The sequence below is a fragment of the Zonotrichia albicollis genome, chromosome 5 (genome assembly GCF_047830755.1).
Source record: "Zonotrichia albicollis isolate bZonAlb1 chromosome 5, bZonAlb1.hap1, whole genome shotgun sequence".
NCBI lineage: Eukaryota > Metazoa > Chordata > Aves > Passeriformes > Passerellidae > Zonotrichia > Zonotrichia albicollis.
In genome coordinates this window covers 73,378,923-73,404,767 of record NC_133823.1, presented here as the reverse complement: position 1 = coordinate 73,404,767, position 25,845 = coordinate 73,378,923, and the positions used below count along the sequence as shown (strand labels likewise).

At 46.9% G+C, this 25,845-nt stretch overlaps 1 protein-coding gene and 1 long non-coding RNA gene across 2 annotated transcripts in view; both read left to right on the top strand.

Annotated features, from left to right (window-relative positions):
• The first annotated feature begins 963 nt into the window (after positions 1-963).
• On the top strand, positions 964-11,196 carry LOC141729056 (uncharacterized). The gene is made up of 3 exons (XR_012580306.1): positions 964-1,169; positions 7,751-7,924; positions 10,579-11,196. It is a non-coding gene; the product is annotated as an uncharacterized LOC141729056 (long non-coding RNA).
• Positions 11,197-13,147: 1,951 nt separating this feature from the next.
• ADAMTS3 (ADAM metallopeptidase with thrombospondin type 1 motif 3) overlaps positions 13,148-25,845 on the top strand; it is a 55,317-nt gene continuing 42,619 nt past the window's right edge. The window contains exons 1-3 of the mRNA XM_074542098.1: positions 13,148-13,425; positions 14,163-14,190; positions 19,307-19,698. Of these exons, the coding sequence (XP_074398199.1) occupies positions 13,357-13,425; positions 14,163-14,190; positions 19,307-19,698 (489 nt within the window). The 5' untranslated portion in view covers positions 13,148-13,356. The remainder of the gene's footprint in view (positions 13,426-14,162; positions 14,191-19,306; positions 19,699-25,845) is intronic.

Here is a 25,845-nt window from a genome sequence, read left to right as displayed (position 1 = left end):
AAAGGGCTTTGGCAAATGCAAGTCCAGGTCATTTCCAGCACCTCAGAGATGCCCCAAGGCAGCTGCCTGGGATGCTGGCTGAGTTCAGTTTGTGTAAGTCCGTGTTTTATTTGAAGGCCACTTCCTAAACAAATTATTCTTCTGAAGTATGTGCAAGATTGAAAAGATTTTCCTTCAGTCCTTTCAGTTGGCAAGAAACTGTTTTCCTGTGCAGTGATGTCCCCTATGTCACTGTTCCCCTCATCCCTGCTGGCAGTCAGAGCTCTGATGTCAGAAAGGACACGGATGCATCAGAAGTCCCCACACTCTGGGGTTTATTAGATCCCTTTGGAAGTCGCTTACCTTTGGATGGTGTGGTGCTGCATAAATGTGAGATGTCACCCAGTGCTGCTTGTGGTGACAGACCCCCCTGCCACGGCACTGGAAGGAGCTGCAGGGCAATGAGCTGCCTGTGTGTTTCTGGGAGTGTAACTTGACCTGGATGTCATTGGCTTTTACTCGGCTGCCTGTGCATGTGAACTGCCGATGACTGTTCTCTTAAAAAAAACAAAAAAAAGGAACAGGAACTGGAAAACCAAACAGATGTGGAGTGAGACTTGGGCTGTTATGCAACTGGCCTAGCACTGGAAGAAACTTAAATCCTGTGCACTTCCAATTGCATTTTCTTTCTTTTTGAATCTTTCCCCTGAAAAACTTGCAGGGCTGTCTCTTGTCTTTTCATACAGAACCCTGCAGAGAGTCATCAGCTGGGCTTGCAGGATGAAGAATCACCTATCACCTTCTTCACTTATGGTTAAATGCCAGTCCAAGTATCTTTGAGCTGTCAAAGTAGATTTCTGATGAACAGGAGTTATTTTCCTCTCTCGTGCTGCATGTGCTGCAGCTTTTATGTGTCTGGAAACATGCATGTTTCCTCTTCCTAGAACACAGATTTCATGGCTTACATCACTGAGTGGCATTTTTTACAGCTGCTTTTGCTCTTTAACAATTTGCTTCTTTCCTCTGTAGCTGAAGGCAATGATGGAAAACGAGCCAAAAGCATCGTGTGAGTCAGGAGGCACAGAAATGCTGCCAAGCATTGGTTCCCACCACGGCAGGAACACTTGTGGGCTGGCGAATTCCAAAGCAGTGGTTCTGTGGTGGCTGCCAGAGAAGGAATAAGGCAGCAGGTAAGAATCCCCGTGTCTCACTCGTGCATCCAGACACTCTGTGTTCCCCAGTCTGTGCTGTGGGAAGCGGGTCAGCAGGTCATCCTTGGAAGAAGGGGAGAGAGGGGCAGGGGCAGAGGGAGTTCCTGATCTGGGACTGCAGCACTGAGGAGGGAGCCAGGCCTCTGACTGCAAGGGTTTGCCTCCTTCACTGAAATAAATAACTTAACACTTTGACAAGATACTGCTTTTTCTCCTGTTTGCTTCTTCCAGCTTTAGACAACTATCCCTATCTAATTCCAAACTAATTCCAGCCACCACCACTGCTGCATTGGCACTGCTCCAGCCTGGCTGTGGCTGTATAATTGAGTGTCTGTATGGCTCCAAAGGGCAGAAACAGCTGCATCACCTCCCCATTTGGAATCATGTACTTCAAATCAACTTTAGTTTGGTGAGAAGTGAAGACTATTGGATGATAAAGTCAGATTCTGATTTCTGTGTATTTATTTTAAAGACAGTACCAGCCCAGTATCTTTCTGTGTCCATTTAAATGGGAAACTGTAAAGTTTCATCTTCCAAAATCAGGCCTACCATGACTCCTTCAGTCACAGACATTAGCCACTGCACAAAAACCAGTGTTTGCAACTCAGGATTTTCAAGTCACAGTCTTAGCACCTAATTTCTTGTGGTAAAACCTTTTTCAAGGCTCAGACTTCACCCAACCCTGAGTATCCTATTTGAAAGGGCAGAGTATATTGTACTGGTGCAGAAAGAGCAAGCCAGCTTTGCTTTTACATGATGAAAACTAATTTTCTGGGAAGGTAGCTGTACCCTTTCTCAGAACTTTAGGCAGTAGAATATTAAGATGTGTCACTTCTGGACATGCAGGCTGAGATTTCATTTTTCTTTCTGCTCCTTCTTGCTTGATTGTAACCCTAAACTTAGATTCAATTCTATGAAATAATTCCACCAACATTCAAACTCAAAAAAGGAGCTGAAGAAGCATCCAACACCTTATAAAAAAGGAGCTGATCAGTGTGGAGCCCCAGATTAATTAGGAAATCCCTAGGACAGGGTATAAAATCAGTAAGACTGATGGGCATTTTTCTTTTCAGTGCAGGTAGTTCAGTCCTGAAGCGCCTGCAGAACCTTGTGAATCCTGGGTTTATCAGTGTTGTTTGCAGGTCTGGCTCTCTGCTTTCAGGTCTGCCATGTGTCAGATGCTGGGCACAAACCATGAATTCTATTTGTTTTGTTTGATATCAAACCCTTTGTATCTTTAAGGCAGTGTCTTTAAAAATGGTTAACAGTTAAATCATTAATTTTCCCATTTTCTGCTTATTTACACTTTGAATTTAAATGATTTGCACTCAGATCTCTCTATGAAGCATCCAAGAAGCTAAAAAAATACAAGCACTTATATGGAATTATAGATATTTCAGGTTCTTCATGTGCTTAAGTGTTCTACTGTAGCACAGGACTTAAGGAAATGTTCTGACAAGTATTTTAGGGATAATCTGGTGTAGCTACATCACACTGAGCACTTTTGGCACTTAATCCAGAATCATTATTCAGCATGTACCTGTGCAGTCAAAACCAAATCTCTGTATTTTTCACTTAGGAACCATTCCTGTCCATGTGATGACATTGCTTCAATAAAATGTAAGGCTTTAAATTATAGAAGGGAAGAAGTTATTTGGGTATTTCCTTGATGTATTTTGAAGGCTTTTTTTTTTCCCCTCTGAGGCTGATGTTGCAACTTCTGTTTTAGGCCACTTGGATAGTCTTCTCCTTAGCCTACTGCTTAGGCTGCATGATTTGCAGGAACAAGTTCTTTACAAGGAAACTGCATCTTGGAGATCTCTGCCTAATCACCAAATTTTATTAGAGTTGGACAGCAAAAACATTAAGGAAGCACACATGTACGCACACACAAAAAGTAATTTTATAAGTCTTCTCTCTATAGTAAATTAGCAAAAAAAACCCCAATTATTTGTGATTTTTCATTATTTATGTCAATTTAATCCATTTTCAGGATATGTTAGTAGCCTGTATGTTGTTTTCTAATAACTGGTAGCAGTTGTAAAGAGGAAGAGCCTCGGGATACTCAGCCTGTAGTGACAGATCTTGACTCCCTTGATTCTTAGACAAATCTGGGAAATGAGAGAGTGACCTTTCCCCCCTAACTTTAGATTTAATGTTGGCAGCAGTACAGAAAGAGGTTAATTGGAATGTCTTAAAGGGAAAAAAGGCTTCCCCCATGCAAAATAACAAAGTTTCAGTGGTATTGTGTAAAAGCGGGCAGCCTTTCCTGCCAAGGAACCTAAAAGTAGGTTCCTTGGCAGGAAAGGAGCTTACTTTAAATTGAGATTCTTTTCAACAAGAAGTGAAAGGTTGCTTAGCTTATCAGTCAGACCAAGAAGACCAAGGGTCCTTTGATAAGGATTTTCACAGACCAGTAGAACATTTTCCAGAGGCATTGGCTTGGGCTCTGTGTTTTTTAACTGTCTGAAGACTCTTCTTTCCTACTTTTCACTCAGTGCCTCGTCCTTCTGTTTCTTCTTGCTGCAGCCATATCCTTTATTTTAGTCTGTATTTTAGGCTAAAATAGAGGATATTTTGGACAAAAAAAGGACAAATATTTTATTGTACAAATGTGATTATCAGCACTGAATATTTCAGGATATTTTCAATGCTGGTTTACCTTTCTTTCGTGTCCTCAGAGCTCTCTTTGAGCCTTTGAGATGTCTTTTCCTACCGGAATTTTTGAGCAGAGAGAGGAAAAGCAGTTCTCTTTTCAGAACTGGGGAGTGGGCTGCTTTTTCAAGAAGATTTGAGGTAGGGTTTAATTTTATGTGGAGCCTCCCATCCGTGAGGTACACTGTGGTGTTTTATAGAGTGATGTGATAAATATAGGAAGGTGACCCAGGCAGAACAGAGCAACCACTCAATCACTTCACACATACAGCACTGGGCAGTAAATGAAGGGCTTCAGCAGCAGCAGGGCTGGGATTGCTGACCTCTGGCAGCTCCCACTGGGGTGATTTTAAGGAGTTACTGATTTCTTTCCACTCTGCCCCTTATCAGAGGGGACAGCTCACAGCTGGCACAGGCAGTGGAGAAAGGCAAATTGAAATCATCCCCACATGCCTATTCCTGAACTCAGGAGTTGCAGCCAGACTGCAGCATAGGAAAGCTTTCCTATAAACTTGGTCCAGCACTTAAAAACCTTTTCAATGACCTGAGCTGATGAGTGGTTTTGCTGCTTAAATCATGTGTAGTACAGACCTTTATGGAGCTGTAAAGAAAAATAAATACAATTCTGTGCTTTTTATTGTATTTGTCTGTAAGGTGTTAGATTCAGTAAAACCTGCAAAGGACAAGGAGTTCATCTACTGCAGAAGATAAAAGTGGTGTTACCAGAACTTTTGCCTGCTGCCAGCCCAAAGCAAGCTAAAAATTCCTGAGAATGACCAAAAGGTGCTGAGATTTCAGTTGAGTTTTAGTATTCTATGTGATGGTTTTTTCAGCTTTCCCTGGAAGGTTTGAAGATGAAGATTTAAATAATCAAGTTGTAATGTGTGAGCAAATGTGAGGAATTTTAATTCCCAAATTAAAGTTCGGGAAGTAATTTGTTTTTATTAAGGAAAAGGGAAAGTCTGCTCCTGTACTTCTTGTAGGGCAATCACAACCACCATGTCCTTCATCCTTCATGGGGAACTTCCTAGTTTGCTGTGGGTCTGAGGATGACTGAAAGGCACTTGATTTGCTGTTTGGTACCCACAAGGAGGTTTGACATCACCTGCTCCTGTGGTGTTTCCAGGTCAGATCTCTGCTCAGTGAAGGGACACAGCAGGAAGCAGTGCCTGGCACTCAGAGGTGGCAAAAAGAAATTCTCTTCCATTTCCTGGCTGAGTGAGCACCTGGCCTCACCTCCTGCCAGGTGGAGTGGCACACTTACCTGTGTTCTGCCCTCTCCTCCCCTTACCTGATACTCCTCATCTTCTTGCTCCTTTTTTCCGTCACCTCTGGGTTTTTTGCACTGCCCTGGTTGGCTCACCTGCTCCTGCTCCAGCAGCTGAGGCTGGACAATTCCCTTCAGCAAAGTCCACTCTGCCACTGCTACACTGGAGAACAAGACCCAAGGGTAAGCAGGAAGGGAGAGGGATCAGCCCTGTCCCAGAGCTGAATTACAGAGTGTTCCTGCTTTGGATGTGGAACCCACAAGCTGTAAGCTGCCACTCTCTTTGCCCAGGTTTGAATTCCCTCTTTCTCCTGTGCTCAATTCAAGTTTCAGTTGTGTGTAGAATGAAGCCTGTGAAAAGATTCTGGTGTCAAGTGTCTCTTCCACAGAGCAGCAAGGCAGCAAGTAGTAAATAAGGAGACTAGAAAATGTTCCATGCTACATGGCACTCTAGGAGAATCATTAAATGAGAGCTATTTTACTTTACACTGAATAGTGATAGGCTAAGTCCTTGCTTCATTTGAAATTAGATATTTTTTCTCTAAAATGCAGTTCTTTGCTAATAAGAATCCAAGGTTACAAATTGTAATGATTTGGATATTTCACTGAAGGACATGGGACCCTTTCTCAGGCTCTGACATGGGATAATCAGGTGAAGGATGCTGGCAGGGAGTGAAGCAAACAGGTAATAGCAGTTACTGGTATTTTAAATTTGGCTTGAATTGCCTCAGATGATGCACTTCCCATTTGAGGCTGAATACCACACTTGAGTTTTGTACCTTGTCCTGAAGTCAAAACCAGCTGCACCGAGTGGGAGGCTGAGAGGAAGGTGCAGAAAGACCATGGGAGAGTAAAGATTCCAAATTAAAGCTGGAACAGTTAAGAAATGCAGGTAAGGGCTATGCTTTAATTACACTTAGGTGATGATAACTTCAAGTCACTGAAAGCAGCAGAATGCTTGGGCCCCTGGGCTCGTGGTTGTTCCTCCATAACTGCTGAGTTCATTGGCTGAGCTCTGCCCAACCAATTAAATTCACACAGGTATCAGAGCCTCTACAAATGTGTGACTTTGCACACAAGTTGAAGCACAAGGAAAAGCCTTTTTACAAGGAAAAGTCCCAGGATGGGCTCACAAGCAAGTGATAGGAACCTGCAAGGATCAGGCTCCATTATTACCTGGGCACTTGCCTTTCTTCCCATTCTTCTCTCCTGCTTTTCCCTGCAGGGTGAAGAAATAAGAATGTGAGAAGAGAAGAGACTGCTGAGACCAGACAATTTAAAAGTGCAAGTCTCTTGCTTCTAGCTGTTGTGGCAGCTCTCTGAATTAAAACTGAGCTTAAATGAAGCTGCTGGGAAGAAATGCAGGTCAAGCCTAGGAAGTCATAACCCTGAGGTACGAGGCTTTGGCATCAAGGGAAAAACGGTACTACTGGTTAGACTTTGCAAAACGTGCCATGATTTCATTTGGGAAATAAAGTGGAAAGAGGAGAGATTGAAATGCATTAATTATGACGGTCTTGACACTGTGTGTCCTATCAGAAACTATATTGGAAACATGAGTGTTTCTTAGTCATCAGATGCTTTGCAGTTTTTAATTGTTTTCAGAGTGAAATGTTGTGTTGCTGGGGCAGCTGTATGGTGCCTCCTGGAGCCAGGGACCATTGATCCTGAATATTCCAGTCTGGAAAAAGGTATGCAAACCACATAAATTGAGAAATAACTGTATTTTTAAAGTATTTCCCCATATAGTTATCATATAAAAGGAGAAGTGCAGTGTAAAACCCCCAAAAGAGGGAGGAGCTAGGACATAGAACACCCCCATCAAAGTGAGGAATTTCAATAGAAGCTGTCTTCACCTTTGAAATTCAGTGCTTAGCTTTTAAAATTGATTTTAATCATGCTTCTTTATAACCACATGGTATGTACGTATGCTTGTCTGCTGCGTTTGAGGTCATAAACACTGATGACCTTGACTAGCCAACAGAAAAGAAGCAGGAAACAACAAAGAAAAATATATTTATACATATTTCCCCACATGGTTTTGTGTGCATGCTTACCTATGTGTAACCACACCACAGACTTGAGGTGAATTTCAGGTATTATCCTGCAATTTGTTGCAAGCAGGCTGGAGTGTAAATGAAATCCTAAAACAATACCATATGTAGTGCTGTAGCCCTTTTTTAAATGCAGATCAGGAGGTTTGGCCAGGCTGTGCTGTCCCAGGGGTTCCTGGAGCTGCAGCCCCTGTGCCATAGCTCAGCCCTGGATAATGCCAGGGCAGTGTCCCACCCTGGAACTGGAGCTCTCAGAGCAGCCTCCTTTAACTCCACTGGGATTTCTGTGGACATTTATACGCTTGAAGCCAAACACTTGCGTGCTCTGTCTGCACAAGGTCTCCCTTTTCCTCCTTCTTTGGTGCATAGCACTGGAAGTCCCTGCTGCTTCTACTTTTCTTAAAAATTGACTGGAAGTTGAGCAAAATATTGCTGTGGTCGTTTCCCCTCTTAAGCAGCATCCAAGGTATTGTTTCCTCTGCTTTTCCTTTTCCCAGGAACAGCAAGCTGCTCTGTTGAATGGATTTCTCCATGAGGTTATTTTGCAGGTCAGGAGGTTAGCTCACTTTTGTCTTTTTACTCAGCTGCTGCAGAAGAAATCCTCTGTGTGTTCTCCTGAATTGTAAAGGCTGGTAAGAAAGAGAAGCCAAAGTCATCCATTAATCCACAGGCAAAGTCCTATTGAAGCTGCTGCAGTGAAAGCTCTCACACGCTGCCCTGGAAATAACCCCGGCCGTGACGTGGTGAGATGACCCTAGGTAAGGTCAGAAGCTCAGTTCTCATTTTCATTTAAGCTCCTGGTTTTTAAACAGTATTTGGGATTGTGCCTCGTGGTTCTGCTGAGCCCTTAAAGCAGCTGGAGCCCCCCTGAGGGAGTGGAGAAGGGGGCTCGGGGGAGGCAGCGGTTTGTCTGCTAAACTTGCCACTCTCTCCTCCCAACGTACTGCTGGTTTGGCTTAAATATTTAATGACCATGACCCCATGGGAGAGCAGCAAGTGGTATCAGGACCTGAGCTTAAGCTGCTTTGCAGAGACAAAGCACCTGTTTTAATTCCTTCTGGAAATGGAAGTGATTTGGAAGTGTCCCAGCAAATTGAAGGCAAAGTGTAATTCTTGACTGCCTGTACACTTTCTCAGGAAGCGTGTGAATTGGAAGGATCTGTGTACACAGCTCCTGGCCAGGATTTTAAGGAGGGCTAAGAGAGCCAGGGGTCTCTGTCCTGGCATCCTTTGCAGGGGTGCAGCTGTAAAGCCAAGATGCATTTAGTGGAAAGACAGTGGCATCAAGTGTTTGTCTCTTCTCTTCATAGACACTGGTACAATAAATGTGATGTGCAGGGTTGTGGTTAGGCTGGATGCAGTCTGCCCCTTCCCCTGTCCTGCTCAGCGTGCCCTGGGAGCAGCTGGCAGCTTGCAGGAGCAGTGTTATCCCTGGGGATCCAGCTGCAGCGCTTATTGAAACGCTGGCCAAAGGCACTGCTGGCAGCCATCCACTGCTGGGCTTGTTCTTGTGTCGTGGAATGACCTGCTGGAAGAAATTCAAGGAAATAGAAGTGACAAAAGCTACTGACAGGATGGATTTGGAGTGTTTTGTGGGGTAATCAGGTAACATGGGAGCTCCTTGGAGTAAGGAGCTGTGAGTTAGAGCTGAATCAGCCATTCCCATTGGCTTGCTTAGGGAACTGATTTTCAACAGGATATTATGATTTTTACTTTTCATTTTTCATTTCTGTGCTGCAGCTCTTGCCTTTTCTAGCTTTAGGGAATCATGCCAAGCAATGATTTTCATTGCATTTGAGAGGTAAGGGAGTGCTGAAGTGTGCAACCTCCTTCCCTCCCTCCCTCCGTATGGAAATGTGTTTTGTGTGAATCAATGACAGAAGAGCAACCACTGAAAATATATTCCCTTTCTTTCTCTTCAGTCATCCCCCTCCCCAAAAACTTCTCTAAGAATGTGGCTAAAACCAAAGCACTTTTTAAGTTACAAAGGAATAGTGTTGAGCTGGTGAAGCCAGCTGGAAATGAACATAGAATCCCAGAATTGTTTAGGTTTGAAAAGACCTTTGAATCATCAAATCCAACTGTTAACCTAGACATGAAACAAGGTTATCATTTTATTGAAGATTCAGAGTGGGTTTAATTGCATTTTATTTGGCACACATTGTTTTAAACCTCATCACCTCAGAGCAGGAAGAATTTTATGGCATGTGCTAATTATACAAAATTCACAAACACTGCTTCTTTTAATTTTGATTTTTCACAATGTGTTTTTCAACTATAATTTTCACATCTCACATTTTGCTCTCCAGTTTCCTGTGTCTTATAGTTAAATCTTGGCCATAAATCTTGCTCTGCTTTGTTAAAAATAATAGGTGTGCTATATTTCTTCATTTAACAACCTGCTAGATTAATAGTAGCTTTAAAACAATTAAATGTGGTTGTGCAGTTTAATATTCCCAGTTTTAATGCACCGTGAAGGAGAAGCGAGAGGCATTGTCTTTTATGGAGTGCTTGGGTTTCATGTACAGTCTGGCAATCTTTGTCTGACACCTTGGTGCTGGGATCTTCTCCTTACACAGGCCATGCCAAGAAAAGCTTTCAGTGCAGGTTTGGAAATCAAATGGCAACTCACCGGGAAATCAAATGGCAGCCAAGAAGGCTTTGGGGCTTTGGGATGCACGGCTGGAGCTGTGGCTGGGGCAGCTGCAGGCCGTGGCTTTCTGCATTGAAGCAGCCATACTTTGGAACATAAAACTGGGATCTTGTAAATTCTCCCTGTTAGTAAGGCTGGAAACCTGAGCAGGCCATGGTGACGTGCTCTGGTGTGTCCCAGAGCAGGGTCTGGGTCTCCAGTCTCCTCCCTCCAGGGGACTCCATTCTTGTGTTGTATTTCCATCCAGGCAGGCTCCATGGGGGACAGCCTGAGGCACGAGATCTCAGCCATTCAAAGGAGCCAGGCTTTGACACACCAAAGCCATATTTCAGCAGAAAGAACAGAACTGATGCTTTCCAAACTGGCTCTGATTAAGAAAGGTCATCAAGCGCATATGTAGATCAGAAACCCAGAAAATAAAGTGTAACGATTCCTAAGTATCAGGAAATGTCACTGCAAAACTGAGCATTAAAACATGTGTGTGGACAGGACCAGTGAAGACTGGGATTTGTCTGGATGATAGCTATTATTCCTAGGTGTTGTAGTTCAGTTAAACTAGAAATATTCCTGCTAGATGTTATAGTTGAGTTTACAAGGGGCTTGTCCCAAAAAATGAATATTTGAAGCTTGGATTAAATAGCATTGCAAGGACTCCTGATCAGTAACTTCCCATGGTTCCACAGAAGCAATATCCTTTAAATTCAAATCCTTTGAATTCTTGCTCCAATTAAGCTTGACTTTGAAATTGTTTAGTTGCAGACACCTCTGCTGCGAGAGGATGTGGGACCTCACAGAAACCATGTTCCAGATCAGGTACTGCCATGTTTACTGCCCTGAGTATCATCCCTGCCAAATCCTCCCCCTGGCCCTGTGCAAAGCCTCCAGACAGAGCTCAGTGCCTCTTTGCTTCAGGCCCCAGGCTGGGTTCATGAAATATTTGTGGCTGTCAGTCTCGTGCATCAGCCAAGGTTGCACAGATGCAGAGAGCCCGTCTGAGGGATTTTAGAATTGCAAATGCCTGACAGATTTTTAACAGCTCTATATATGTATACACATATGTAAATACATACATGCATATGTATGTGTAACAGACTAGAAATACACACAAGAAATCTATGATTTCTCTGGTAATAGTGTGCCAAACTGGGCTGCTGGAGATGAGAAATGTCTTAAATTGAACTCTCAAATCCTGCCTTGATTTACGTGTGTTACAGGAGTGGCACTTGCTGTGGTTTCTTATTGGAAATAATGGGGCATCTAATTTTAACACTTTATTTCTGCTTTCTTACAATTCTGTCAAGCCTTTGGTAGATGACAAAACAGAGTATCTGCCCTGGCCCCCAACTCTGTCTGTTGTGTATCCTGGTTTCTCTGACATTTAGGAACTTTTTAAGCCGGTTTGGCACAGTTTAATAATTTAGGAGGTCACAGACTTAACACTTGCAATAAGGTTTTTAAGAGCATAGAAACAGCTTTACTAGAGGCCAGGACTTTGTATCCCTGTGCCTGCGGAAGGTGTCCATGCCCATGACAGGGGGTTGGAAGTAGAAGAGGTTTAAGGTCTGTTCCAACCCAAACCAGTCTGATTCTGTGATTCCCTGAAGTGCCCCTGGAATTACCCAGGGACTGTGCACGTTCATCGTTCACCCCACAGCACACAGGGGGTTTGCAGCACACAGGTGTGTCACATTACACACAAGGAGCCTGTGTTCAGTGTCTGAACCATGTGCACTTAGGCTGGACATCGCCTGGTGAACATCCACGAGGGAACTACAATGGAGAATAGCTGCATGGAAAGTGAAATACTCTTTTATTTAGAATTATGGAGCTGGCACTTTACCGTTCCTGAGCCTTTCCCATTCTGGGCTTTCCCAGAAATGGCTCTGTGCAGCTGCTGGTCCTGAATGTGACAGGCTGCTTCATGTTTTAGGTGCAGAAATCACTGTACACTTGTAATAACAGATGCATTCCCACTCTCTCAGGAAAATTCCTTTAATTTTTTTGCTTTGTGAGGGAAAATCATGCAGTTCAAAACCTGTGTCCTCTGACACAGCAGGGCTGCTGTGACTGGAATATTCAAGGTATCTCCTGAAAATCAAGGCCGAAGCTCTCCTCCTCTTTAATTGTGTTGCTGTGACGCAATTTGATTTAGTAGGACCAGTATTTTCTTTTTCATGTTGATAAGATGATTTCTGGCAGGGAGGTCAACTTAAAAATTCTAGTTAAGCTGTCACGTGTATTCTGAGAACATTTAGCAGCAGCAGATCATGTGTTTGTGCTATGTGGGGCCAGCAGAAACTGATAGTGGTGGGTTGTGATGTTTCACAGGAGTGATAATGCACAAGGTACAATACAATGGGTTTTAATTGGATTTTAGGATGCAGATGTTTGTAACGCTGGCTAATTCTGACCCTGAAAAATTCAGGCTCAGTTGAACACTGCTGGTTCAAGGATATTGGAGTGGTTGATCTCTGCTTCCTGGAAAGTTTCTTCCCCCTTGGCGTCTGTTACCAACTGGTTATGCACAGCTTCAACTGCGTGGCATCTTCTGGGGAAGTGAAGGTGTGCAGAGTGTGCTAGTGCAGATTTCTGTCTGTGGAAGGTGCTGTGCAAGTGGATTTTGGGTTCTGCCCAGGCCAGGCACCGTTTCCTTTTGTGTTGTGTGCTGAGCTCCCAGCTGGTGGGGAGAGAAATGGCTTTGTGGTCAGACTCCAGTCTAGTGGGACCCTTGGGAACTGTTGGGACGGGACACGGGGTGATGGTTTTACACTGAATGAGCGTCAGTTTAGGTTAAATATAGGGAAGAAGCTTTTTACCATGAGAATGCTGGAGCCCTGGCACAGGCTGCCCAGGGAAGCTGTGTCTGCCCCATCCCTGGAAGTGTTCAAGGCCAGGCTGAAGGGGACTTGAAGCAGCCCAGTTCAATGGCCCCCATGGCAGGGGGTTGGAATGAGATGAGCTTTGAGGTCTCCTCCAACCTAAACCATTCTGGGACTTAAAGACTGTAGCTGTTGCAGTCTGCCTTGGGTTAGTATGGGAACTTGAGGATGTGGTCCCGGGCTGGGGAGATGTTCTGGGAGTCCCTGCCAGGGTGTGATGCAGGCCGTGATGGATGGATGCATGGACGGATGCATGGATGGATGCACGGACGGAGGGGCAGGAAAGTTGTTTCTCGGTGGATTTCAGGCGCATGGAGCAAGGCGGGGAGCGCCGAGGGTGCAGCGGGAGCACAGCGATAGGCTCCGTGCCGCGGTGTGTCGGTGCGCGGAGCCGGGCGGGTGCCCCGGCGGTTCCCCGGCGGGCCGGGCCGTGCCTGACGTGGAGCGCCGCTCGGCCGGAGGCGGAGCCGCCGCGGGTTTATCAGCGCCGCGGGTCGCGGCGGGCGCACAGCAACAGGCGGCGCGGGGGACCCGCCGCCTCTCCGCCCGCCCAGCCCGCCCCGGCCCCGGAGCCGCCGCCGGAGGCAGGGAAGGCAGCGGCAGGAGGAGGGAGCGGGCGGAGCGCGGCCGGGGCCGGGGCGCGGGCGGCCGCCTCGGGATGGTGCTCCTGCCCCTGTGGCTTGTGGCAGCCGCGCTCCTGGGGGCCCGCGCTGCGCCCGGCCGGCAGGTGAGTGCGGGAGAGGGGCAGCGGGGGGACCCTGCCCTCCGCGCTGTCCCACGGGCTCCGCGGGCGGGACCGGCCCGGGGCCAGGAGAGCCTGGCATGGACGGGCGGCTCTCCTCTCTGTGCCGTGCTGCGGAGCGCTGCATCCGAGCAGCCTGCAACCGGACACGGCATCCCCGGCCCGGGCTGGATCCCGCAGCGGCGGCCTCTGGGTCCCTTCCTTCTGGATCCTCTGCCCCTAGGTCCCCTGTGCCTGAAAGAGCAAGTACCAAGCCGGCAGTGAGCTGACCGTGCTCGGATAGCTGCCACCGTCCCTGCGGTCACTGTGGTCCAGTTGGCTTTCCTATTCTCCAGCCTTGATACAAAGAGCTGTCAGCTCACTGCTTCCTCTCTGCCCGAGCACCCGTGCTTCTTGGAGCTCATCGCTTTCCTGCTGTTAGATCCCCTCTTTGGCCACCAAACTTACTTTTTGGCACAGTGTCACAACGTATAGAACGGGTCATTCAGAATCAGGATTGCTTAGCAGCTCTATTTCTGTTAAACTTGCTGTGGTCTCTGTTAGTATACTGGGAGAACAGCTGTTTATTCAGTTAAGGAAGAACTGCCATCCCTGGAAACCAAATGAAGAAACGTACAAAATAGTGCAGAACAGACCAAGTGATTTTTCAGCCTTCTGCCATTCCCCATTGCATAGTAATTACACTAACAACTTTGTGCATGTGTTTCTTCTCTCTTCTGCAGGCTGGTAAAGAACAGCAGATCCAAAGAGGTAAGCCTTTTTAGCTATTATTCCTGCTATCAAGACAGAAATAAAAGAAGTTAGCTCAAAGGGTAGTTATTTCTGGGGAAGTGATCTGTATGCAGGCAAGCATTCCCTGTGCACCCCCCAGCACTGCCACCCAGAAGGGTTTGTAGCTGCAGTGACGTGGCACGGCTTGAATTTGCATGCCCTCTCGTGCTGCGGTTTTGCATCTTTATGTGTCCGTGCTTCCCTTCTGAAATACGAACCAGTCAAAGTTATAAAATCTGTGGCTGCTCGCTGTTGCCTTGTAAACTGATGGACCTGGGTAAGAAGGTGCTGTGCAGCGGGTTCAGGGTCAGTGGCACACGAGGGAGCTGAAGGGAAATGTGCCTCTGTGTGCCCACAGCGTGCTTCTTACTGAGACTTCAGCCTCTAGGACTCTTCCCAAAGAGAGGGAAAAGCTTCCTTTAATTGGGAGGGTGCACCCACAGTGTAAATTTCAGGAGATCTGTGTTCATTTAGAGTAACTGGCAGTTGGGTGCTCCACAGGATGGAAGAGGTACTGGAAGGATGTGGAAGCTGGCATTCCCAGGGCATTAGTGGCAGGGAATGCCATTCTATGTACTCCTTCCCTTAGCCAGTGTGAAATGAGTCTTTGACCATCCCAGTACTGAGTGTGTGTCCCTGCACACGAGTGCTCTCTGGAGCTCTCCTGCAGTGGGAATGGACCCCAGGCAGTTCTGCTCCAGCTGTTGTTGGACCTCTAGCCCTGAGGTTTTGGTGCAGCTTTTGTTCAGAAAAGAATTTCAGGCATTTCTGTGAATTTTGGAGGCCTTGTCTCAGCTTCAGTTCTGGCACTGTGAGCTTCTGGGCTTAGGCTGGTTTCTGCCGGGATCAGTGAATAATGGGAACAGAGACAGTGAGGTACATTCAAAGCTACCTGGCAAACAGACGGTTTTTCCAGTGGTATGCTGATCCTGTCTTTTATTTTGAGTCCTTTCCATGAGAAATGGATTGTATTTGAATTTCAGAAACCATAAGCTATATAGGAATGTGTCTTTTAAATTACGCAGTACATCAGGCAAAATTCCTGAATCTGGAAAATAACTTTTTGTCCTTTAACGTCTTCCTTTCTTCCACAGCCCTGGCACTGCTGTAGTCAGGAATATTTGGGGCTGAATTTGATCCTGTAGATCAAAAAGTACAGAACCATAGAATCCCAAAATGATTTGGGTTGGAAGGGACTTGTATGATCATCTCATTCCAAACCCCTGGCCATGGGCAATGACACCTTTCACTGTCCCAGGTCACTCCAAGCCCGCTCCAACCCAGCCCCATTCCAGGGATGTGGCAGCCACAACTTCAGACCATGGCTTACTCAGCTGAGAGCTGTAATGACTTGGAGGTAAAACCTGCAAATGCACTGCCCTACTTCTGAGTCCCACGAAGTATTGCTTTGCATTGGTGGTGTGTATTTTGAGTTGGCCCAGGGCTGGCTCCTGACAGCAGCTGATCTTTTCTTGCAGCCTGAAAAGTCACCTAGGGAAATTAAGGCGCCTGGGGGTTTATTTTTGTTAGACATCATCCCAGGGATAGCAAGTTAGCACACTTAATTGCCTGCATTGATGCACAGAGTGCTGCAGTGCCTGGAGCTGTCAGGAGGGAGTCCTTGTGTGTCACTCAGCCTGAAGGTGCTGATGCTGTGCTGCACCTTGGCCTCCCACACAGCACAGCTCTGTCCCTGCTCAGTGCCACTTCTGGGAGACACCTGTGGCACAACTGTGCTGGGCCCCACCGCCTGCAGGAAGCACCTGCAAAGCACCTGGAGCTGTGCAGAGGCTGCAGAAAACACCACACCAACCATCTCCTGAGCTGTCTGCACCCCTGGGACAGGTGACAGTGAAGCAGAGAAATGAGGACACCAGAGAGGTGTCCCTCATCAGCCTCTCTCCTTGCTTTCATTCATCCAGCTTGCCATCTCCAGATCCCACACAGCTTCATCCCGTTTCGGGTGCAGAGCTGAGTGGAAATTCTCAAGGAATCTGTCCCCCTTGCTTGTCTTCTCTTTCTTTCTGGGCATTCCTGCAGCCAAACCTGAAGGCAGCCAAACAGAGAGCAAAGAGTAGTTCTGGAGTGACCCAGGTTGTTGAGAGGAGGGACCAAAACTGCTCTTTTGTTTCTGGAAGCCACCAGCCAACAATGAAGCAGAAAAGAGTCATGACAAAACCCCTGCTGGGCTGGTTCCAGTTGTCTCCACAGCATCCTCTCTTTATTGAGCATCACCTTGCTGAGTGACTAGAGCAGCTGTGGTAAAAAGTCTAGGATTTTCAGGCCTCTGTTGAGCACAGCTGTTGTACAGTGCATGGACAGCTCTTGTGAGGCAATGGTGTTAATTCTGCAGTTTCACCAGGTTTTGAGGGGAAGGAAAGCCGGGATAGCTCTCTTCAGAGGCATTCTCTAGCTAATTATGTTTTGGCACAAAATGAAAGAATGCGTTCTTCCTTCTTAAGTGCTTCCTTTCAACCTAAACATTGTGCAACCGGAGCGGCATTTTAAGGCCAGATTAGAAAAAGGATGAAGAAAATTTACAGTTAAGTGCTTTTCCTCTTGCTCTGATCAGCACTGTCAGCTTTGAATTAGCAGAGCAGATTGGCCCTGAAATTTTAGCTTAGGAAAGGGAACACCTACAGCTGGGATAGCATTTCCTCAGAGCGTGCAGCTTGTGGAAAAAGGGTAATGTAAGTCAGCAGAGGAGTTCAGATGTCGCTGGGATTCAGTCATGTCCCATTTAATTTTAATTGCCTTTGAACAAAAGGCATTTCCTCTTCTAGCTCAGCATTTACAGACTCTGGAAAAGGCTTTCGCTGACTCAAAACCTTGACAGTTGTTATTTTCCACCCTTTGTTCCTGCCTTCTTGGGGCTAGCTGGCTGCTCTTATTAGCCAAATAGCCAGGTTTTTCCCCCCAGCCTGTGGAAATGTGGGAATTGTGCTGCAAGATGTGCAGAGCAGTTTCTCAGCCGTGCGGTGAGCACAGAACTCCATCACCAGACTGTGGTCTCTGGCACTGAAAGTCCTGCTTAAAGAAAAAGGAAAGCAAGCCACGAGGAATCTCAGCGAGGTAGAAGATGGAATGTCAGCCTGGGAATGAAATCCCGGTGTTGAAGCAGCAGGAATGGGAGGATCTGTGTTTTTACTTTGACCCAGTTAGGATGTACAACCCAGCAGCTCTGTCTCCTGGGCATGGCCCGGTGTCTAATTAATAAAAATGACTTTAGAGTTTTAATTTGGTCCCTTCTCTAAGGAGACAGATTAACAATCCTGCGCAGAATTCCCAGTGTTTAAAATGGGAATTATCCTAAGGATAATGACCCAATTAGGATGCCAGTTTTAGAACCTGATCTTGTGGGTGTATGGCAAAATAGGTGGAGTTTGCTGCTGCTGAAACTCACCCTGTGGCTGCTGGCTGTAGGATGTGGGGTACCAACGGGCTTGGAAATGACTTTTCACATTCCTAGGATACAGAATTTGTATAGTAAGATATTTATAGTGCGAGAATTTACATGTGCATCCTACTAGTACCATAGATTGTGTTTCTGTCAGATTCCTCAGTAACTGGCTGGAAGAATATTAAAAACAGATCCCTGAAGCCATTAGGAACATTTTCTTACTGAAGGTACTTGTTGAATGTGTGAGTCTCTTAAAACCCACAGCCCTTGCTACCAGGAGAGAGGAACTGGCTGCTGAGCTTTTCCTCTATTTGGTTCTCTTATCAAGTGTGATGCACACTGGGAGCAGGTGAAATTTAGCTCACTTAATTAAGTATATTTATTTGAGGAATTCTCAGTGGCGCTTGGGCACTGATATCAGAGCTATCAGATCTTGAAGCTTTTCAAATGAAATTGTCAGTAATATCACTCTGCTACTGCTTTCACCAGCTCTCCCAGGAAGAAGGGAGTAGGGAATAACTATTTTTGTGGAAGATGTCTTTTTAATTCTCACCTAGTCAAATAGAGAGGCTTAGACTTTGACCCATTCAGAGCAGAAGTGTGGCTCACAGCTTGACCTGGCTCTTCCCTTACAGCCTGAAAACCAGACACTGAATATCCTGATTGCTGCCAGATTACAGAAGTCTCACTGAAAAGATAACTCATTTGAATGGATTTGTTTTCCAGTGGTGTGAAATTACTTGAAGACTTGTTGCCTTAGCTGAGGGTTGTGCCATTGAGCTTCTGCAGGATTACAAACAAAGTGGCTTTGCTGGGTTTATGGCTTCTCTCAGCAGAACTAAAGTGCAAGATTTAGGCTCAAAATTGTGCAGATCTGTGTCAGGTTTTTTAATAGTTAGATTCTCTCATTGTTTTTGATCTCTGTTGCTCAGAGGAAAGGCAGCAGCAAGTTGCTAGGTAGGGGGATTTGTAGAAGGAAAAGTTACTGCCTTTACCAGTGCTGACATGGATTAATTTATCAGCAGCATGTGATCTGCTGGATTTTTTCCCTATTTCCTGAGAAATGGGTATGCAAATTGTGCTTATAACCAAGCTTGGCTCTTCATTTTCAAAAGCTTGATGGAAGTCCTGACACAGAACTGCTGTGTACAACAGAGCTATGTGGCATTCCTTACAGAATTCAGAGGGGTCTGTGCCTCTCCTGGGGCTTGCCTTTCCTGTTGGGCAAGCCTGAAACAGGAAACTCCCCTGATAAATGTCAGTGAATATTTCAGGCTTTTCTCTTTATTTTTTAGGAAAATCAGTTTTATAATAGCAATTGATAGGAAGAAATTCTTCCCTGTGAGGTGGTGAGGTCCTGGCATAGGTTGTGCAGAGAAGCTGCAGCTGCCCCATCCCTGGAAGTGTCCAAGGCCGGGTTGAACGGGGCCTGGAGCAACCTGGCACAGTGGAGGGTGATGTCTCTCCCCCTGGCAGGGGGTTTGGAACTGGATGCTCTGGAAGGTCCCTTCCAACCTAGAGCATTGTGGGATTCCATGATAAAAGAGGAGCAGTGGCACGTGCGTAGCTGAAACAGGAATCCTAAAACGGGGTTTTTGGAAGGGGAGGTGTGAGGCGGGGGGGTCCTTCAGCCTTCGGGCTCATTGCAGGCCCCCGACCTGACTGTGCTGTGGTGTGTGGTGCGTTTCTTGGCAGAGCTGCGCCGGAGCAGGGGCAGCGCGTACGGCCTGGTGGTTCCCATCAGCACGGCGGCCGATGGCAGCTACGTGTCCAACGTGCTGTCGGCCGGCCGCCAGCGGCGCTGGGCGCGCGAGGCACCGCCCGGGCCCCGCCAGCTCTACTTCAACGTCAGCGCCTTCGGCAGGGACTTCCACCTCCGCCTGAGGCCCAACAGGCGCCTGCTGGCTCCCCGGGCCGTGGTGGAGTGGTACCGGGACTCTGCCAGCCATGCTGCCAACGCCACTGGCGCCAACAGCGCCGCGGAGCGCCCGTGGAAGAGAGAGCCCCTGTGGACCGACTGCGCCTACGTGGGGGACATCACGGACATCCCCGGAGCGGCCGTGGCCATCAGCAACTGTGATGGGCTGGTAAGGCTGGTTCTTGGCATTTGTGTCTCCTGGCACAGCTTTTGTTGCTCGTAACCACGTGTTCCTGATGATGTCATTTACGGAACTTGATTTCTTAGAAAATATTAATGCCCTGTTGCTTTGCTTTGGGATGATTTCTCTGAGGTTGATAAGCAAAGTTCTTAACGTCTCAGGTATGTGAGAGGGAACTCAAACCTACATGTTGTTGGGTTTCCTTTTTTTACTTGCATGAGGTGTTACAGACGGGAAAATGAATAATGAAGACATTTTCAGACTTAAAATGTGACCTTTTTTTAACTGAGTGTAGAATTTGGTGTCCAAATCATCCCTCTTTGCTTCTCAGGTACGGAAATGATGGGCTGCCCTGCTATCCAAGAATAGCAGCATTAAGTTTTAAAGGGCTCCTTTATAAAGTGAGCATGCTTTTTGTTCTCTTAGCTGCAGTTTTGTTTCATCAGGAGGTGTCATATGAGAGTTGAGCAAGGGGTAACAGGTTTGTTTTCGACCTGTCAGTGAACATGCAGCTTTCCCTGTGGCTGAGCAGATGCCCAAATCCCAGAATGAAAGGCATGTTTGGAGCCCACACACCATTCCTTGGTTCGCTCAGGCAGCAGTGAAGGCCAACAATACCCACCTTGTGCTCTGTCATGGGTGGAACATGACACATCCAGGGAGATGGATGTCGTGGTTACCCTCCTGCTGTTTGGGGCAGATACCATGTGAAGAAGTCTGCAGCAAGCATCCTTTCTTGGAAGTGTCTGTCCCACTTGCTATAGCTGCCACGTGGTCATGATTTGATTCCATTTGGAGATAAGTCCTGGCTAGGAAAGCTCCCACCTCAGCAGTGGCAGCAGTCTCTGAGGAGTAACTGCAGAGGTGGCTCAGAACCCCCATTCAGACCAAAACTCTCTGAATTCCCTTGCTTAAGGAAAGGAAATACTGGTAGTGTTTGCATCAGAGGTGATAACCAACGTTAGTTTGGTGCGTTTTGGGGGTTTTCTGGGGAGTTTTGGGGAGGATCTGTTAGCAGTGTTTACAAAGGCCAGTCAGACCCCTGGCTGGAGGATGGAGCTTCCAGTGGAATGGCTCTGACGGATGAGCCCCTGGCAGCTGGGTGCTGGCAGTAAGCCTGAGTGAAGCTGTTGTGTTGTGAAGACAAGCAATTGGATTAAATGCAATGAGATTAGGGAGTGTAGCTCCGGCACAGCTTGCCGGGGGCTGGCAAGCTGCTTGTGGTGTGCGTTCAGGTGATGGAAGCCAGAGGGGGGCTCCTGGGGGAGGAGTGGCTTCACGGGGACAGGGAACAGGGCTGGATGGCATGTTGGGATGAAATCTTTGCTGAAGTTGGTGAGGTGCTGGCACAGGCTGCCTGGAGAAGCTGTGGCTGCCCCATCCCTGGAAATGTTCAAGGCCAGGTTAGACGGGGCCCGGAGCAACCTGATCTGCTGGAATGTGTCCCTCTTTTCCCATAACATCCCATGTGCTTCCCATGGTTTTGGTGACTGGAGCAGGAGAACATGGCCTTTTACTTTGACAAGTGTGGGTAAATGCTCCTGGGTCACTCTTGTCTCTCTGTTTATTCCGACCTGCACTGTTTTAACATCTCTTGGAACTCTAATCATGTGGGTGTGAAAGAAATAAATAATCCTGATGAGTTATTTTATCCTTTTTTCCTCCCAGCATCTCCCAGGGTAGCAAAAGGAACTTGCAATTACTGTCTCTGGTTTCTCTGTTGCTGTACTGTGTGTCTCTCAACCCAGCCAGAATCCTCAGTGTATCCTAAAGATGTGAGGGGTGAGATAATATGGCTTAACAGAAACTGGAACAAGAGTGAGAAATTCTAGGGGCGTGTGTGTGCTGGAGGGATTTGGTTTTGACTTCAAAGGAATTTAGACACTCTCCAGAGCAGCCAGCTAGGTTCTGCAGTTGTGGAGAGAAAGTGGAGGGAAGCACCAGGGTAGCAGTTTGCACAGTGTATAACTTGTAGAAGAAGTTGGATATCGTAAGAGAAAAAGAGCATTTGGTGCTAAATTTTGATTGTTTGATAGTAAATATGTGGAATAATCAGCATTTGCACTAGCAAAGTGAGATTTTGCCAGCAGTCTCTTCCTGAATCTAAACTTACATTTAAACCCCCAAATACTTGAATGCTTTTGTTTTGAAATAGTTTGCATATCTGCTTTTGCAATGGAAGTTGTCTGTCTGCCATCAGTTCTGCAAATTCCTATTTTCACATCTGCTTAATCTCCCTTGGAAATGACCCTGTTTATTTAAAAATCCCACATGCATGTGCCTGCACTTGTCATGGCAGAAGAACCCTTCATCAGTCACAGAGGAGATGCCTCTTGTCTCCTTCGCTGTGTGTCAGAATGCTGGTGCGTATTTCTACTGGTGTTTGGTCAAACTAGCAGTATTTATTGCCAGAATCCTTCAGGGGTGCAAGGTGCCAGCCTCCAGAAAACACTACAAATGGTTTAGGTTGCAAACAGAGAGAAGGCAGCAAGCCTAACATTTAGAAAGAGTGTCTGAAAACACTTTCTACCTGTTCATGTATAGAAAATCACCTCAGTTTCTCAGTTAGCTTCCTGTCTTTGTGACAAGCTCTGAGCAGGTATTGGTGTGTGATGCTTTTAGCTTGTACTTCCAGTCTGGACTGTGTTCCTGGAGATGTGTGTCCCTGTGCTGGAGCTGGGATCTGGTTTGTGCTCACATCCCAAGGGGCAGGGCTGCTTTTCTGTTTCTCCCAGAAACCTTGCTTGTTTCAAAGGAAAGGGCCAGGCCCAGGACAATAAGCCTTTAATCTTTGACTTCAGATTCCAAGTAAAATGGGACTTCTTTTTTGTTTGTTGGAGGTGATTTGGAGTATTTTGGTTTGCTGAAATTCCATGGTCTTCAAGCCCAGGGCAGCATGTGGTTGTTGGAAGTACAGCTGTTTGCAAGTGGAAGATGCTCAGGAGTCTGCCTGCCTTGTAGTGTTCAGCTGCCAAAGCAGGGAAATCCTGGAAGACAGACCAACCATCAAGAATTTAAAAAAATACCCAAACGTGCTTAGATCTGTCATTTGTGACAGATTATTCCTCACTTGCTTATTGCCATGCCTTTTTCCAAGGATATGGAGACGTGAAGAAACACGTCTGTGCATGTTCACAGCTACTTTCCTTTGGCAAAACTTTTGGAAATACAGGCTGGAGTATCTCAGACTGGAGATAATTGCACAGGCTCTAAACTTGGTTCAGGAAAAGCTTTAAAAATCTGTAGGAGTTGGGGCTTATGGGATCCAAGGAGTTTCAGGGCATTTTTGATTTGTTTCAAATCCTTTATTATTACCATTGCTTCATCAGGGCTGAGCTATTAAGATTTATTTCTTGTTCCTGTGACTTCCCCCAAGCTGGCAACACAGAGCTCCTAAATGGGGAAGCCTCTTTCTAGGAGCCAATGGTGTTTGAGCCCAGTGTTTTGGAATAGCATTTGGGAGACAAACACTTGAATTGCTGCAGAGCATCTGGTTGTGGAAACTCAGAAACACCAGAAACTCCTGCTGAGTTTGGGATTGGGACTGGAACTGAGACTGTCCCCTCAGGCCTGGAGGTTTCTTCCAGTCCAAGCTGAGAGCTGTGGCCAAGGGGACATCTGGTCATCGAGGACTTTGTGGGAGGGCAAAGCACAAGGACAGCAAAAGAAACCCCAAGGAGAAGGAAGGCAGGACAGACCCCAAGGAGAGGGAAGGCAGGACAGACCCCAAGGAGATGGAAGGCAGGACAGACCCCAAGGAGAGGGAAGGCAGGACAGACCCTGGAGAGGGAAGGCAGGACAGACCCTGGAGAGGGAAGGCAGGACAGACCCTGGAGAAGGAAGGCAGGACAAACTCTAGAGATGGAAGGCAGGACAGACCCCAAGGAGAAGGAAGGCAGGACAGACCCCAAGGAGACGGAAGGCAGGACAGACCCCAAGGAGAGGGAAGGCAGGACAGACCCCAAGGAGATGGAAGGCAGGACAGACCCTGGAGAAGGAAGGCAGGACAGACCCCAAGGAGATGGAAGGCAGGACAGACCCTGGAGAGGGAAGGCAGGACAGACCCCAAGGAGAGGGAAGGCAGGACAGACCCCAAGGAGAGGGAAGGCAGGACAGACCCCAAGGAGAGGGAAGGCAGGACAGACCCCAAGGAGAAGGAAGGCAGGACAGACCCCAAGGAGAAGGAAGGCAGGACAGACCCCAAGGAGAAGGAAGGCAGGACAGACCCCAAGGAGAAGGAAGGCAGGACAAACTCTAGAGAAGGAAGGCAGGACAGACCCCGGAGATGAAGCTGCCCTGGCCCCGTGCCGCTCTGGCAGATGGCAGTGGGGCCTTTGGCCGATTTACCACTCCCATGTTCCTGCTCCCCTGCCCCACTGTGCTTTCCCACAGTAATTCCCTCCTGCCATGAACTCCTGTGGCCTGCTGTGCCTGCCGCAGCACTGGTGCTCTCTGTGCTTGGCTGCACGATAAGCTGGGCCTGATGGGCTGCAGCTGGACTCCATCCCTGTCACCTCTCTGCCATGCAGCACTTCCCACAGCCCTAGGAATCCATAGGAAAGAGGATTTCTCCAAGCTCAGGGACTCCAGAAACTTGGGAAAATGCATTCCCTCATTTGGGAGTGGGGGCTGCTGGAGTAAAACCCAGAGGGGAGGAGCACTGACTGAGAAGGGAGGCGATGGGCATGGAAGTGTGTCAGTATAGTGGAAGATGTTAACCAGACCTATGAAAGATTTTCTAGTTTTTCTTCTCCCTGAAATTTATCACTCAAAGCAAATGAGTACTTCACCCTTACTTCATAGTCAAAGTTTATGCAGACGGTTGCTCCAGCTCCATTTATTTGTTCTTGTTTGTTTTTATTAATTTTTCTAACACAGCCAGATCTGGTCTAATGACAGCTTTGCCTCATTTCCAAGCCCTTGTGTCTCCTCCTCTCGCTCCTGCTTACCTTCCAAGACAGACTTTGTGCCTTAAATATTATGCTTTGGCCCCTTAAGATGAGCCTTTATACCTCAGAAGGGATGTTTGGAACTTGTGAGGGTTTGTACCCCAAAAATGATGGTTTTAATCCTAGAGACAAAGTTTTGAACTCCAGAAATGAGGCTTCATGACCCAGAAATGAGTTTCTTAGGTCTAAGTGTGATTGAGACCCTATGTATGAGGGATTAGACACTCAAGATGTGTCTTGGACCCTAAGGATTGATTGGATGATAGAAATGGAGCTCTGGACATGGGAAGTGAGGCTTTGGGCACTATAAATGCAACTTTGAGCTATATGTGTCCAAAAAGGTGGAGGTAGTTTAGCTCTTTTTGGCTCATAGGAAGTGTTTGTAGGCCCTTTGTGGTAACAAATTAGACTTGTGCTGTTTGTGTGTATCCTCTGTTGGGGAGCAGGTGACAGCGGGTTATCCAATAATTGAGAGTAAAGATGAAAGGGAACTCAGTCCCATGTGTTCTGACCATTCTGCAGAATTCCTCACCCTCCAAGCTGAGGAGAGATGCAGTGAGTCCAGGCTGGCATCTGAGGGACCTGTGATGTCACCTAAAGTGCCTTCTAGAAAACAAGGACCTCCCTGTGGGCCTCTGGGACAGCCAGCAGGAATAGCCCAGAGCACCCGAACTGTGCATTTAACAACCACCCCAGGCTGGGCAAAATGTGCACGTGGCACATAGCCATGAGTAGCAAATATGGTGCTCAGGAGACTTGGGTTGTCATTAGTCTCTTTTCTCCTGTCTTTAGATTGGAGACAATATTTGAGGGTAAATTGAGAAACTTGACGGTCTCGTGTGGGTGAGGCCAGGTGAGGAGAGCATCCTCTAGGAAGGGGTTTAGGAACAGGCAGCTGGAGACTCTGCCTGGAGACTTGCCATAAAAATCTCCACTTTGCTTGCCACAACTTCAGACTTTTATTTATAGTTTATTTCTGATGTTGAAAAATCGTTCTGTACAGCAAAGCACAGGTTTACATGTAATCCCTCCTTTTAAGCAATATATTTAGGGGCTGAAACTGCTGTTACGGATCAGTGTGGTTAAAAATGGTCTGGAACAAAGGGCTGGTGGTTGGGTGCTGCTCTGGATATGTCTTTTGTAGCTGTTATTTAATCACACCTTGTAGTCCTGGTGATGCATGTTC